We start from the raw sequence: 17,539 nt of genomic DNA, 5'->3' as shown, positions 1-17,539 counted from the left end.
ACTTTATTTTTTAAGTAAGTTTAACAACCTATTTGACTCTGTTAATTGGTTATTAGTGAATTTTCTTTTGGGAAATTGACATCATTCATCATATTATTTTTTGCAACCTGTATTTTCATTGTCTAATGTCTATATTTGATTATATTTCATTTCATAAGATGGAACATATATTATAAATTTCTTGTATTTTCCTTATCAAATAACTATATTAAAGCCAATTTTGTTTTGATTCACCTTGTGTAATGAGCAATACTGGGAAAAGTATTTATTCTTTGTTGAATTGTTACACTTTTTGCAGTCTTTTAAAATAGCAATACCATTGAATGCTATCTGGAATCTTTGAAGGAATAAACAAAAATAGATTTAAATCTGTTTTTATCTATATTATAATTCTATATTATAAATGAAAAAGATAAAGTAACACATTTTATTATGGAAAACATCCCTGTGCTGGCTAAACTTAAAACAAGCTGATGTCGTTAATTTAAAAATATTTGACTAGATTATATCTTCCATATGTTTGCAAAAGTTAATTGTGATAATCCATATGATTCTTATGAATTATTTTTTTTCCTGCAGATACATGACCTACTCCAAATGTATCAAAATGCGGACCAACGTTACTGAGTTTGTTTTCTTGGGACTGTTCATGAACAAGGAAATGAAGATTTTAAGTCTAATATTCTTCTTGCTATGTTATTTAGCAATCCTTTTGGGGAACTTTGTTATCTTCATGACCATTTCCTATAGTTATTTGATTCAACAACCTATGTACTATTTTCTCTGTCACTTGGCTCTTATGGATTTGGGTTATACATCCACCATAATACCCAGGCTGATCAGGGACTTAGTTGCCAAAAGAAAAAACATCTCGTATAATAGCTGCATGACTCAGCTCTTTAGTGCTCATTTACTGGGTGGTGTTGAGATGTTCATCCTGGTGTTAATGGCCTTTGATCGCTACATAGCCATCTGTAAACCATTACACTACCTCATAATTGTGAATCGGAAAAGATGTAACTTATTTATTCTGCTTGCCTGGGTTGTGGCCTTTTGGCATTCAATTGCCCAGCTACTCATGATTCTCAGTTTACCTTTCTGTGGCCCTAACCAGATTGATCATTATATATGTGATGTGAAACCTCTCCTGCAATTGGCTTGTATGGACACAAGTATTGTTAATAGCTTAGTCACTGCAAATACTGGCATGGTAGCCTTGGTTACCTTTTTGGTTTTGGTGTCATCTTATATTGTCATATTATATAACCTTCGAACATGCTCATCAGAAGGTAGGAGAAAAGCTCTCTCTACTTGTGGTTCCCACATCATGGTTGTGGTCCTTTTCTTTGTGCCCTGTGTCTCCACTTATGTCCCTCCACCAAGAGCTGGCAATAATGACAAGGAATTTTCCATATTTTATACAGTGATTGCACCTATGTTGAATCCTCTCATTTACACACTTAGAAATTCAGAAATGAAAAATATTATGCAGAAGGTGTTGTTCAGAAAAATATCTTTATTATTCAATTCAAATATATGAATTTCTATTCCCCCACCCATGTACCCTCATATTGGATCCTCGTAAAGAATTAAGTACTCTTTATCAAACTGTTAGGACTAAATATTATTTTGAAAATCCTAAGCCTTTCCAGTTGATAATAAAGGAAGCAATGGATTACTAAAGAGAAAATAATTTATTAATTTTTACTATTTTTAAACACATATATGGAGTGCTACATGTACTCACTATATGTCCTCAGTGATGGAGATATAAATGAACCCCCAAACTCTACCCCTTTATTTCAGAAGTTTACATACTAATATGATAACATAAATAGGGGAAAGGTAGTTAAGGAAAGACACTTTATTTCTACAAGTTTCAGATATTGAGTGAGGACATAGAGTACAGTGACACTCTTTGTCCAGGAATACTAGCAAATTTATTTGATCATTGTTCATGGCTAGGTTGGGATGGATTCTAGCAAATGACTGATCTTTGTCCACTCCCTAATGTTCCTACCAGTGCAAGGTATTAGATATGCCATATAAGGATTTTAGAAACAGATCCTTCTTGGTTTTTTTTCCTGGTGAAGTTCAGTTACATCACATTAAGGAATAAGGTTTAACAAAGTGGGGCAAATATCTGTGGTCTTCCTGGAAAACTTTATCCTACAGTACTTCTCTGTCACAAAGCTAGATAGTGATTCCTCTTTTAAACATCTAAAATCCATTACTGCATATTAACACATTTTAAAGGGTATTGAGCAGAGATGAGCATTCACAAATGTTACATTATCACCCTTGCTTAAAACCATAAACTTCACAAAGTCTAACATGAGTTCAGGATTTTTTAAATTAAAAATATAACTAGTTCCCTCTCAGAATATATGCCAATATATTTTTTCCTTCCTGCCTTTATAGGTAAATAATATTACCATCATTTCTTGAGGGCAGTGATTGTATCAGTCATCACTAAAATTAGCAAAGCAGTGAGAATTGCCAATAATTTCCATGTATTTCAAAATCCTATAGATTTACACAAGCTACATGCAGGGAACTTGAATTCCAAAACTGTTTCTGGGAAAGCTTTGACAATTTACATGAGTCTGTTAGTTGTAGATGAATAAGATTGGCTTCATCTTTAATCAAATGAATGTTCACCCAATTTATCAGTACAGTTTATCCATTCTTTATAAAAATTATGGTGGTGAAGATAATGGGAATGTTGAAGTTTCACCTTATGAGAATTTGGTTAAGACAGGCTCAGTTCTTCTCAGGTCATAAATTAGAAAACAAACGAATGCCAAAAAAAGAAAATGTCCCTTGCTGGAAATTTAACAATTTAAAAACCACAATACCAAAAACATATTATTTCACTGAATGAAGAGAATTACATTATTTGGGAATATTTTTATTAGCCAGCAATATTTTAATCCATAGACATTTTTTCATCAAAGATGTTTATGTGAAGAAATACTTGAAGTCTAAAGCATGTCTGGTGGAGTAGGGAAATGATAACTTCGAAGTATGTTAACCTTTCATAAGCAAAGAGGTTAGAAAGTAGACAATCAAAATTGAGTCAACTCAAGAGAGCAGGATTCTAATATGCTCAGAAATTTCTAACCTTTCTGTATAAATGTATTATTTTCATTGCAACTTTATCCTCTTTTAATACCATTTTTTGTTATTTCCTTTTAGTAATAAAATCCATATGGAATAAAATCCACATGGAAACAGTGGATGTGTTGATGTGTATAGGGAGTGCAGTCATGAGACTCAAAAAAACCCACCAAACTACCTTATAGATTTTGGTAAACCTAGAAACTACACATGACAGCAGAAGATTGATATTGCAGCCTGGAAAATGAGGATTCAGTATCTTTTGAAAATTCTAAATTGTGCAAACCAAACTCTTTACCTCTCTAAGGTTAAATTTCCTCATCTGTAAAATGTGGAAAACAATACTTGGATAATCTACCTAATAATTTTATTGATGCTCAAATAATATAATATAATGTGGTTTTTAAATTTTAAAGTGATACATATATGGCAGCTTTTTCTGTAAGGAAACAAATCATATCACCTATTTCAATGATGGCTATCTATGTCTCCTTTTAATCTGATATCAATTTTGATTTAGCATTTATATCTAAAAGAATCCGAAAAATAAAGGAACATAATGGTACCTACTTATGAGAGCTATTATGAAGATCACATGAGGGAATATAAAGTGATGACCCAATGCATGTGTGTGTATGTATATACATATGTATATATATATATATATATATATATATATATATATACATATAATCTATTATAAAGATTGGCAAAATGGATGGCCCTCAATACAGGAACACCTATAAGTAAGAAGCAGTCCTACTACAATATCATGGTTTCTGTATGATGCTGTATAAGTCATTTCATGTATCAGGGCTCCAAGAATTCTCTAAGTTTAGGTGTTATGAAGGAGATTCCAAGCTACATTGCTGCAGGCACTATCATCATATTGGAGTTTACTATGTCAATAAAAAGATAGATCCAATCACAATCATCATCCTCATGTCTATAAACATCTTCATCATTATTATTTTGAATATGGAGAAACTGTTGGCAGAGAATAGAAATGATTTAAACAACGTGTTCACACACATCACATACACACACATTAGAAACCACCCCTAAAAAGTTTGTCAATGTTTCAAATTAGAAGTGTTGATAACTTTCATGGTGGTAACCTGAAAAATAACTGAGAAGAGGGAAGAGTGCAATGTGGGAGAAAAAAATGTTTACTGAATTTTGGATTATCATTTTTAATAAAGGACATCCAGAAAACCTCTAATAGAACCATAAAGAAAATCTTAGATGAGAGATTAGTGCTAATTATATACATGTATGAGAGACATCAGTAAAGAATTGGTGGAAATTATGAGATTGAATTATTTTCACGATGGTGTGTATATAAAAGAAAAATATGGAGACAAGGAGTTTACCTGAAAAATATAAATATTAAAGGAGTGAGAAGTAATGTCAAGAAAGGAAATAAAAATCCAGAAGACCAGAAAATAGCCAAAACATTGTAAAAGAAGTCAAGAAATGAATATGGATTGTGGGGGTCAATGGGATTCCAATGGAACCAAATCTCAGATTAAAAAACGAAAGCCAAGATATAAGTGACTCCACCTAAAAATAATTCAATCTTAATATATCAGCTAATTATTATTTAGATTTTTTACTCCTTTAGATTTTATTACTTTGTATTATAGATGTAACAGGATTTTTAAGTCAACTACTCCAATAGATAGATTATATGGGGTGAAAGCTCTACTTTCTACCTGCTATTGGTTAATTTGTCCTCTGCATTCTCCTCTCAAGTTTGAAGGAAATAAAGTGTATTGTAATTAGGAATATTCTGGTTTTTCATTATTAATTACTAAATTATAAACATCTCTCTCATTGATCATTCAATTATCTTGAAATTATCTTGAAAACTTATTTAATATTTTTATTAAACTCAAAAAGTGTATTTTATCATAATGTCTGATTCAACTATTTTTCAATCAATTCCTCTAATTGAAATGATACAAAAATTTAGCTAATAAAACTTGTAGCTGATTTTATGAAAAAGGTAAACCATTGGATGATTTGTTTTAAAACAAGAAAAAAGGAAATAAACTGTATCAAAAATGAGAAGTGTCATTCATTAAAAAGGATTTCATTCATATTTTTTGTAATTAACATCTTTACATTAATAAGCAGTCCAGCAACATTGGTAGCACGCGTTCTGTAAATTCTTTGAGTATAGAGGTCCCTTTTTATTTTTGTTTTTATTTTAGATTTTAATTTTTTGTACACTGTTAAAAAGCATAAGCATGCCTGCACAAAATGGTATCAGCCAACATCAATTAATCAATAAACATTTATTATGAAATTTCAATGCATGCAGAAATTGTAGTAACCCCTGGGGACACTTAAAAAGACAAAATATAGTCCCTGCTCTCAATGACCGTAAAATTTAATGATCTATTATTGCAGGGAGTAAGTTTGTGTTATTATCCTTTGAAAAATAACATACATTTAAAATAATTATGAGAAAACTACAATTAATAAATTATAATATTTCCAGAAAGTCACAAAAAATTTCGTTACTCCACAAGTCATATTTGCCATAGACTTATAAAAGAGAGGATTCCTGATCTACTGTGACAAATTATGAATCTGTAGGGGACCAAAAAGTCATTTAAACTAATACAACTTTAAAAAAAAACTTATAAAACATTTCTGACTTAATTTGTCATTTAAAATCCATCAGTAATATATTTTATTAACACAAAAATTTGCTTCTCTAAACATTGATTATGATTATGATTGGAAACTTGATTTCTCAACTGATGTTGCAAGAAATATGTGCATGTGTGTGTATTTTGTATCCTATGACATAGATCTTCACTCTCTTTCAATATAATCACGTGAAGTTGTTCAAACTAATGTGATGATTTCTTGAAGAAATAGAAAATTCTCTTGGATGATTTTTTTTTAAGCAATCGGGGTTAAGTAACTTGCTCAAGGTTACACGGCCAGTTATTTCTGGGTGTGGTGCTGAGTGCCTGAGCCCGGGATTTGATCTCCAGGTCGTCCCAACACTGGAGCCGGTACTCTTACTCGCTGAGCCACCTGGCCGCCCCTTTGGATGATTTTCAAAAGAAGCATTTTATCCATAATGTGACTTGCCTGGCAAATATTTCACCTACATGAATTAGATCAGTCTTTCAATGTAAGGGACAGAATTCAGTCCTAAGAATGCTTTTATTTTTGTTCTAAATCATGCTAAATTTTTGTTATGGAAGAAAATATGTGCTGAAATAGTTTAAAAATTTCAAATGCTTAGGGAATAATTTTACTAAGTTGGAGAAGAAATGGAAAATCTTTCAGCTTCTTTAAAAAGAGAAATTTAGAACAACAAGAAACTTGAGATTTCTTGCAATATAATCTAATTTTTTGATGGCACTAAAGTTGAGTCATAAATTTACACTTGTTTTCTTTTTAAAATAAACTATTTTGAATAAAAATAAAAATGCATTGATGTTTGGCTCAAAGTGAAATAACAAAATGATACTTTATTTGGAGTTGCATTTAAAACGTTTTGGGGAATTATGTTTTCTTAGAGAAAAGCCAATGTACACCTTGTAAATCAAGGTAATTAAAGCTTGGGATCTCTGTCTCTTTTTCTCTGTTTCTGTCTCTGTCTCTGTCTGTCTGTCCCTCTCTCTATATATATAAACACATGCATACAGATATATGTATATATACATGCACATATTACACATATACATACATATATGACATAATTTTATATATTTCTAAATTGAGAATTTCAATATTTTTATCATGAAAATTAAAATAAATGTGCTTAGATGTCTCAGAAAACATTCTTGTTTCCTGGTCAAAGACTAATTGGGAAAAATTAAGTTTTCTTCCTTTTGGTGTCTGTGTATGTGGAGCACACAAACTCAGGGGGGGCAATTGGAAGAAACATGAACTATTTCAGGAGATTACAGAAACACGTATGCGCAATTCTCTCAAAAACATAGATTATATGCACATCAATTACATATATGTGTATTCCTAATTTCATATTTATTTTTAATGGAAGAAAAAATATATATAATAGAATGTGGCATACAAAGACATATTATGAATAAGAACATTGGGATGTGATAAACACTTAAAAAACCTAATGAGAGAAAAAAAATATGGACAAAATAAAAACTTGACATTCACAATTAACTTATCTCACTAGTTAATACATTTGTCTGTTGTCGCTTTTTGTTTATCCCTATGGTCATGCCAATCACCCTGCTTGCCCTTCATTTTTGATATTTGCCCAAGTAAGGTCTCTCAAAGAAGCATTTTTCCAAAAACTGAATTAAAATATCCAGTCTCTTTTAACTTCCATGAAATATCACAAGAGACAAATTAATGCAACTCATTTAGAATTCCTCTGCTCAAAATATTTTTACACCACACCTTTCTCATGGCATTTTTCATCTCATTATTTCTCAGAGTATAGATTATTGGGTTAAACATTGGAGCAATGATGGTATAGAATAGAGAAAAGAATTTATCCTCTGTATAGGTGGTGGGAGGTCGAAGGTATGAAAATATTGCAGGTACAAAAAACAAGACAACAACTGTGAAATGAGACCCACAGGTGGAGAGAGCTTTTCTCCGCCCTTCAGCTGAATGTGTGCGTAGAGTCCATAATATAATGGCATAAGAAACAAATAAGATCACAAATATTAGCAAGACAATTATCCCTGAATCGATGACAACAAGAAGACCAGTGGTATAAGTATCTGTGCAGGCAAGTTTCAATAAGTGAAAGATGTCACAGAAATAGTGATCAATTTCATTGGGCCCACAGAAGGGTAAATTGAGAGTCATGGACAACTGAGGGAAGGAGTGAGCAGCCCCACCAGCCCAAGCTGCTAAAACCAGAAGGTTGCATTTCTTTCTGCTCATGATGACCAGGTAATGTAGAGGTTTACAGATGGCAACACAGCGGTCAAAGGCCATAGCAGTCAGGATGAAGACCTCGATACTGCCAAAGAAGTGCACACTGAAGATTTGGAACATACAATAATCATAGGAGATTGTTTTTCTCTCAGTTAAAAGATCCCCAATTAGCTTTGGTGTAACACTGGAAGTATAGTAGATGTCCATAGAAGACAAGTGACTGAGGAAATAGTACATTGGTTGGTGGAAGAGAGGACTACCACAAATAGAGATGAGGATTATGAGGTTTCCTATGAGAAGACTGATGTAACAGAATAAGAAGAAGAGAAAACAAAATATCTGTATGTTTTGGTCATAGGAAAGTCCAAAGAGAATGAATTCAGTGACATTGCTCTGAGCCATAACTTTGGTTTTGACACTTTATATTCAAGATGAAGTTCTATATCTGAAATTAGAAGAAATATTATTTTAGTGCAGGAATATTCATGGGAAACATCTTTCATTTTTAGGGTTATAAATATTTTCTCTATTTTCATTTAAATAATATATCTGGAAAGTCCAGAGGTGTGGAAGAATATTGATAATACATTTTGAGATCATGCTAGTAAGATAATTAGACTTAATAGTGATTGCTTACACTGGACAGAACTTTGGCATGTCATGATAAATATCTGCAAACATTTCACATGCTATCATGTGAAAGAGAATCTATTTACAGATAAAATATTTATGTATGTGAGCATGTATGTAGTCATTCATATACACGTGTGTCCATATACACAGTCAGGTGTTTGTTTATGTGTGTGCATATTGGCATATACAAATAACTATATTGAAAGTGATAAAGATTTTAACGTAAATTAAATGAATTCTTCTTTTCTTAAAATTACTTCTGTCCAAAGTAACACTGTGTGCCTATTAATATAATTGATTCTTCCCCATGATAAGCTTTCAGAAGAATTCTAGATATCCAAGGACAGTATATATTTTTGAAAAGACTCTTGTTCAGAATAGCTTGAATGAGCTTAGATGATATGTCAGATCAATCTTACTTTTGGGGAACTGAGTCTTTAAAAATAGACAATTACTAAACATTTAAACTTGATTAAAAATTGATTGTGGTGGTAATTCATTCTTTATTGGTATTAATTGACATTATTATTCCTTTCAAGTTAATTGGTGTTTTTGCTGCACAAATGTTTGCATTCCGCAACTCTTTTATTTCTTAGGAAGAATCAACCCGAGCTAATTATTTCATGTAATAATTATATATCAACGATATTGTCTAATGAAATATAAATGAACATTCTTACTATTTCAGGCATTCCCCAAACATCAATTTATCCATTTACATGTTGTTGTACTTTATTGTGAAAATTCTATCCAAGTCTGAAATAAAAAAAATTAATCCATAAGGGAAGAAAACAATTACACAGAAAATATTACACTTGCTCTAGGCATACTTAAAAAACTGAACCACCTTCTATAATGGAATATGACACTGCAGTAGGTTTGTATGACATATGGATAACGTGTAGGTACCTGCCAGAAATGACCCCCAGATGGCCTTCTAGGTATTGACAGTGCTCACAACTGAACCACCTTAGTTGAGAGGAGAATAAAATAGGTCAGTTTTCAAAGGAACCTCAGAGGGTATATTTTTGTTATTGTAAAGTTGTTTCAGTTGTGTCTAGCTTTTTGTGACCCCATTTGGGATTCCCTTGCCAAGCATGTTGGAGTGCTTTAATACTTCATTCCTGAGCTCATTTTGTAGACGAGGAAACTGAGGCAAATAAGTTTAAAAGATATTTGCCCAGGGTCTAGTGTGTAAGCTAGTGTCTGAAGCTGTATTTGAACTGAGGTCTTCCTGACTCCAGGTTCCACACTTTATCACTGTATGACCTAGTTAGGTCAACACATATCTATAGTAGAATATACCCTACAACAGTGTTATCAAAATTAAATTGAAATGAGTGCCACTAATACATAATAAGTATTCATATGGGTTGCATGCTGACAGTTTAAAATGAAGCATTGGTTATGTTTTCTTCTATTTTTATTCATTTTGTTAAATATTTCCCAATTATATTTAATCTCGTTTGGACCACATTCAGGTCTTTTGTTGGACACATGTCATCTGGGAGCTGTGGGTTTGATACCTCTGCCCTGCAACAACCCCAATATTTGTTTTTTCCAGGTTTTGTCTGTAGACCATTAATGAATGAGAAGACCCTTCTTCCACATAGTGTCCGTTCTACCTTTACAATATTCTTCCTTTTAGGGGTGTTTCCCCTCTGTGGGATGGTTGCCATTGGACAGATTTCCCATAACATCAATTCTGTACTCTGATAAAAAAAAAAAACATCACTAATCTGAATTAATATTAGCTCTCATTATTATGTGAATTGGGGCTTAATATTTAACTTCTCTGACATCAGTTTCCTCCTCTTTAAAATGAGGAACTTAGCCTGGATAATCTCTGTAGTCTTTTCCAAGTTCTAGCTTCTTTTCCTCCTATTCTTGTGATCTACCACTTAATTTCTCCAGTCACCTTTTTTTTTTTCATCTTCAAAAGGAGACTATGAAAACTACTCCATGTAGTTTGATGATCAAAGGAAATAATGTGTGTAAAGTTATTTGTAAGTTTAAGGTTGGGGGAAAAATTATTAAAGACACAGACTAGGATGGTGACAATAACAATGTTATTGACAATGAACATGAGTATGAGCATAAGAAGAGGAATGATGATATTAAAGTGGTTATAGGTTGTACCGACATTGAGAGTTCTCTGGCAGACACATATCCTTCCTATGGCTGGAGGAACATTTATATCACACAAATTATTCGTGAGAAATAAGTGAGAATTTATATGTAAATGCTTCCTAATCTATAAAGTAGGCAATACATATGAAATCATTATTGTTTTTCCAAGATTCATGCCAATTCTTCCCACTTTAAGAAGGAGGAAAATATATTTTTGGAACATTACAAAGGCCTACGAAGCCTAAAGTTCAGTTGACAGAATCTTTTACCAATAATTTAACAAAAGACAAACTTAGTTCTATTGCACTTCTCCATTTCTTCCTGCTTGTCATGGAGGACTCGTTGACATAGCTGTCAGAAATAATTAACACCTATACAACAGATGCTGCAAGTGCACACATACACACAATGCAAGATCATAGACTTCAAAGAGGAGAGGATAGATAGATATCAAAGTAAATAAGTAATTCAGAAAAAATCAAAAGAAAATAGAAAATAAAGCAAAATATTATGTGAATTAGAGATTTCTTATAAAGAGTTTCATGTTAATATGTACTAGATAAAAGACAAAAACATGAGACATTAAATGAAAGTTGGAAATATACTTGATTCCAAAGTCTATTTCTGGGACTTTCCAATGGTGGAAATCTAAGCAAATAAATTGAACTCTTCAATCATTATTTTCTCAGAGTTAGCAGAGGATAATGGAAAAAACTCTAGATTTGGAAATTGAAAAGGAAAACACCTGGGTCAAAGCTATGCCCTTTCACTACCTTGCTTTCAAACTGTTGGCAAATAACACTTGCCTCTGTCTCCGATTTTATCACCTCAAAATTTAGAAGGCCTGAATTAGTTAATTTTCAAGATTTCTTTGTTCATTAACCTTCTATTGTTTTATAAAATGGAAAAGGAAAGCAAAGAAATATATTAGATAAATAAAATTATTCCTATGAGGAGTAGCAATTATCAGTATGAAAGGAATGTTGTGCTTAGACATAAGAACTAGCTGTGTGACTGTGGACAAATGAATAATTTTTCTTCCTCTAAATCCTCATTTGTAAAATGGGAGTTTTGATGAAGATCATTAAGATGTCAACGACAATGTCAATAATTACAATAACAACCATAATTATCATCATCATGAATCTCGTGCTTTTGCCCATCCTTTCATTTAATTTTGGGGGGTGGGTAGGTTGACCAAACTGATAAGAAAAGAATATGCTTTGATTAGAATATGCCTTCCATTGTTCACAAGCAGAGTTTCTTCTTAGTGAAAAATATTGATTAGTTTTACATCTCTGGAATATTAACTCAGTTTCTAATTGCTCCCAGTATGGAAAAAAAATTGCCATTATGCAATACATAATATCACCTTAAAAAAAGCATCTCCTTCAAGGCTTGAGAGAAATGAGATGATTAAAAATGTGTGATGGAGATTCATGAAGTAATTTAAAAAGTTAGAAATTGTAAGAAAAGAAACAAAAGTAGAATTACCATAGCCATCAAGATAGACGGAAGCATCTTCAAAAGACATTTTCTGACCAGCTCCCTTTTAGACTTGCATGATGTCATTAAATTTAATCCTAACAACATCCATCAGACCCAGCAGGAGTGCCAATTTTGTCATTTATCTTCATTCCATTCACCATATTAACAACTATATTCACATATACATTTTGTTTCTTCTAGAAAATGAAGTAAGGTAATATGTTAGAAAACTTACCATGGTTGGAGATGAATCCAAGGGTTAGGGTTAGGGATATCTAAATGACACCCTTATGCCCTTATATTAATCAAACTGAGTTGAAGCCATCTCTACAACTTTCCTTGGCCCAGAGATTAAAAGTGACCATTGGTAAAATCATATTTTCTGACCCTTAACTATTAAATACAATAAAGTTATGTGTATGCATATATACATATATGTGTGTGTATATATATATATATATATATATACACAGAGAGAGAGAGAGAGAGAGAGAGAGAGAGAGAGAGAGAGAGAGAGAGAGAGAGAGAGAGAGAGAGAGAGAGAGAATAATTAGCCTGGAATCGAGTTGTTATATCTGTACCCTAACATCTGTAGCTTAAGTTTTCACTACCCTCCAAACTCATTACTAATAAGTCTTACCAGTAGAGAAGTCTGATATTACCCATTATCAAAAACACTAGTCCAACTTTCTGCCCTCCAGGGCATATGGATAGTTACCTCCTAATGTCCTGTTGTAGAGGAGAAAGTACACTGTATTTAGAAACACAGGTAATGAATTGATGATTTTCGGGTCCTGCCTGACTGCTGTAGTTTTCTACCAGATCTTCCTGGCTTGGTATCAGAAAGTCTGATATTACACTTTATCAAACACATCCCTCAGATGTCTGCTTTAGTAAGCACTCTAATTAAATGCATGTGTTTATAAACCAGAAATGGACAGATCACCCTAGTACAGATCATGATAAGAAGCTCTTTGCTGTCCCCAGGAATTAGAGAATTCAAGTCCTTCTACCCAGCTTCTGAGAAGCTGAGAACAAGTAATTATTCCCCCTGCACTGGAAAGGTGACTGGAGATTGATACACATATTTGTATCATACATTTGTAACTCAGAAATAAAGGAGAAACATTTCTGCATTACAAAGTAAAATAAATATAACCTTCATCTCTCTAAAGCATCAGTTTGAAAAAATGAAAAGAACATCTAAGCAGATTCTAACATATGAGCAGTAGGATTTATAAGGCTTTGAGAGACTGAAGAAATGATGTTCCCAAAAGAAGTTTAGACTGTTTTATTTTTCAATTAAACAGGTCTAGTCCAATTTTATGCCCTCCAGGGCATATGGATAGTTACCTCCTAATGTCCTGTGGTAGAGGAGAAAGTACATTGTATTTAGAAACACAGGTAATTAATTGATAATTTTCAGGTCCTGCCTGACTGCTGTAGTTTTCTACCAGATCTTCCTGGCTTGTTATCAGAAAAATCATAATAGCAAGAGTATCTACAATTGTATGAAACTGCCTTTAACTACAATTAGTAAGAACGAGGGGAGAAAGACAGGGACACAGAGAAAGAGAGAAATAAAGAGATTAACACAAAGAAAGTAAGACAAAGATAGACAGAGAGACAAAGACAGGAAGAGACAGGCACATGGAGAGAAAGGCAAAGAGAGAAACACAAAAGAGAGATAGAGGCAGATACACAGAAAGAGAAGAATGAGAGTCTGAGAGAAGAGAAAGGGATATTAAAGGTCTGGAGGACCATAATGCTTCTTTCTACCGAGTTAAATATTGTGTGTGTCACAACTACTTATAGAAACAAAAGCATGATTGAAGATGATTGAGAATAAACATGCTAGGTATGATAGGGAGTCATTAAAATTTACTGAATTTTATGTGACCCTGTAAGACTTGTACTTTGGCAAAATAGCTTTCAGAGCTGTGAGAAAAAGACTTATAAAGGTTAAGCAAATTGTGGTCCAAGGACACATAAAATAAGTTGAATTTGGACCTCAGGCAACAGTTTTCTGACCTCTGAATTAGAATATAGATATAATAGAGGTGGGAAGCTAGATGGTGCAGTGGATAGAACACCTGACCCAGAGTCTGGAAGACTGAGTTCAAATCAAGCCCCAGACACTTGCTAGTTCTATGACCCTGGACAAGTCACTGAATCATTTTCACCTCAGTTGTATCATTTGCAAAATAAGTGGGAGAAGGAAATAGCAAACCACTCTAATAACTTTGCCCATAATTTTGACCCCAGAAGGGCTCACAAAGAGGCAGACGCAACCGAATAACAACAAAAATAATAAAAAAATAGAACAACACAAATTTGAAGTAAAAATCCATTTATTCACTAATTGATTCCCATATGCTGGGCATTGTGCTAAGACCAAGAGATATAAGGAGAAATTTTTTTAAATGCCCTCCATAAACTTAAATTTAATGGGAGACACTACCTGTATGAATCAAAATATACAAGATAAAAAGCATAGCTTGAAGTTAAGTATGAAGGAAATGAAACTAGCACACTGTGGGGCAATAAGGAAGGGGATCATGAAAGCTTTCTTTGGTGAAGTGGTTGAGTCTTTAAGATAAGGATTCTAAGAATCAGATGTAGAGTGGGACAGTATTTCAGGCTTGGTGAAGATTCATTCAAGTACATGGCAATCTAAGATGGCACATCATCATGAAGATTAGCAAGTAGAGCAGTATGGCTAAATGGGAGGTTACAATAAGATGAATAAGATAGGAGAAGATCACAAGGAGATTTAAATGTTGTACAGAAGATGATATATATGATTTGTTAGGTAATAGGGAAAAATTGTACATAAAAGCTCTCAATAGCTTAAGGGAAAAGGACACTAGCTACATATGACATATAAACTGAATAAGTGGAAACACAATTAAACCATAAAGTATGAAAGACTCAGCAACTGATGGAGAAGTAGGGATTCATATAAAAATGTATTCCGTTCATTTCTTTTATGACTGTTCTGATAGTTTCTGTCCTAATTCTTCTTCCCTCATCTAACAGCAATATAATTCACTCATGTCCCTTATCACTCATTAATGATTGATTTACTATCAAATTCCCCAGGCAGAATTAAATTCAAAGTACACAGAGTATAATAGATAGAGAGATTTCATCTGCAAAGTTTGAGGATTTTCTTGATCACTTCATTGAATTTTTGAACTTGTAAATTTTACATTCCATATATCCTGGAGACTGCTATCCATCTAGATCCTGTGATCCTGTGTAGTTGTTTCTGATGCCCATGAAATAATAGAAGAAAAGAAAAACTCTCAATTTTGACAACTGAAAAGATACATTTACCCTTCTATTTCATATGAAATTCATATTGAATAGAAACCTAACAAAACTATTATTTTTCTTTTTTATCATGTTAGGTTTTATTTTGGTAGTCTGATGGGTGTGATATTGTACATCAGAGTTGTTTTGATTTGCATTTCTCTAATCAATAGTTATATAGAACATTTTTCATATGATTGTACAAATATTTTATTTCTTCCTCCACAAACTGCCTGTTTCCCTTGACCATATATGAGTTGGGGATAAAAAAGTTTGTTTACCCCTTAAACCATTATCTTTCCTAGGAAAGCAGATCTAAAAACCTGTGCTAGGAGCAATCTTGAGTATGCTGGTGTGGTTGCTGCTACAAAGAGGCACACAAATGTTGAAGAAAGTAACTCCTTGAAAATCAGAATTGGCCAAACAGTGAATGAGACACAAATATTCATTTAAAAATAACTTCTTAAAATTAATATTGATCAACTGGAAACTAATATCACCTTAAGGTATCAAGAAATGAAATAAAATCAAAAGAGTGAAAAAATGGAAGAACATGTAAAATATCTTTTAAAATTACCTAGAAAAAAATAGAGATAGATAACTTAAGAATTAGAAGATTACCCAATAGCCACAATCCTGAAGAGAGCTTAGTTATCATATTTCAAGAAATTGTAAAAGAAAATTACCCAGATATTTTTGGATCAATGGACAAAGGAGAAATTAAAATATTTCTCCAATAACATTCTGAAATTCCTAGGGAGTTGACCTAGTCTAATTATTCTGGATTTAGAACTAGGTTCAAAAGTCTATATAATTGCGCATATCCTTTGACCTAGCAATTACACTGCTAAATCTATATTTCAAAAAGATCAAAGAAAAAGTAATAACAATTTGTATTTAAAAAATTAATTATGGTAGCTCTTTTTGTGGTGGAAAAGAAAATAGAGGGAATGCAAATGAGGAATGGCTAAACAGGTTATATCACATAATTGTGATGGAATCTTAGAGTGTTCCAAGAAATAATAAATGGGATGGTTTCACAAAAACCCAGGGAAGACTTATAGGATTGCATTCAAAGAATGTGAGCAGATACAGGAGAACATTGTATGTAGTAGTCATAATATTGTAGTGATGATCAACTGTGAAAGACTTAGTTTACATCAAGATAAAGACCCAAGACAATTTCAAAGGTTCCATGAAAGAATACTATCCACCTCCAGAGAGAGAGAACTGATAGATCCTGGAATACAGATTAAGCATACTTTTAAAAACTTTCTTTATTTTTTTCTTCTTTTTTCTCTATTTTCTTTTGCAAAATGGCTAATATGGAAATATGTTTTGCATGACTATACACGTATAATAGAAATCAAATTCTTTGTCATTCCAAAGATGGAGGAAAGTAGGGGGATGAGAAGTTGAAACTAAACATTTTAAAAATTGAATGCCAAATATTAAAAAAAAAACTCATTGGGAAATATTTAATCATTCAAATTGTGTGTATACACACATATCTGTCTATGTATGTAACTATCATCTATCTATCTATCTATCTATCTATCTATCTATCTATCTATCTATCTATCTATCTATCTATCAAGTGAGTAACATGGAGACCTCAAATAGTTGATAAAAGGACTTCTAGCAACCAGGACTAGTGGTTAATCTTTTCTCACATATGATATATAAATTCATTCCAATTGTTCTTAGATTCTGTATGTTCCAGTAATATTGCACTTCTGTGGTAATATTTTGTACTCATTTTCCTTACTTCTCATTTACAATATATATAGATATATATGGAAATTTTATCATTTGATATTCAATATATAGAATATACCAGTGGGAGATTTTGATCAAAAACATCAGAATGATATGATGAAATGATCAAAATTATGTGAATACCAAGAGAAGAAGTGTCTATTCTCCAGGCAGACAACATGCTAGTGTAATGAGGATT

The 17,539-nt window shown here is 32.5% G+C and overlaps 2 protein-coding genes across 2 annotated transcripts; one reads left to right on the top strand and one right to left on the bottom strand.

The window, feature by feature from the left end:
* The first annotated feature begins 583 nt into the window (after nt 1-583).
* On the top strand, nt 584-1,540 carry LOC138163324 (olfactory receptor 4P4-like). The gene has a single exon (XM_069090856.1). The coding sequence runs from the start codon at nt 584-586 to the stop codon at nt 1,538-1,540; it is 957 nt and encodes a 318-aa protein (XP_068946957.1).
* Nucleotides 1,541-7,476: 5,936 nt separating this feature from the next.
* Nucleotides 7,477-8,418, bottom strand: LOC138163505 (olfactory receptor 4P4-like). Its single transcript, XM_069090966.1, has one exon. It carries the CDS (start codon nt 8,416-8,418, stop codon nt 7,477-7,479), a length of 942 nt encoding a protein of 313 aa, XP_068947067.1.
* Between the last annotated feature and the right edge of the window lie 9,121 nt (nt 8,419-17,539).

This window comes from Petaurus breviceps, unplaced genomic scaffold, assembly GCF_028583685.1.
Source record: "Petaurus breviceps papuanus isolate PSGF00001 unplaced genomic scaffold, PetGlider_PUasm1.0 188, whole genome shotgun sequence".
In the NCBI taxonomy this organism is placed as follows: Eukaryota; Metazoa; Chordata; class Mammalia; order Diprotodontia; family Petauridae; genus Petaurus; species Petaurus breviceps.
The sequence above is the reverse complement of the archived record's forward strand: the minus strand, read 5'-3'. Positions and strand labels throughout refer to the sequence as shown.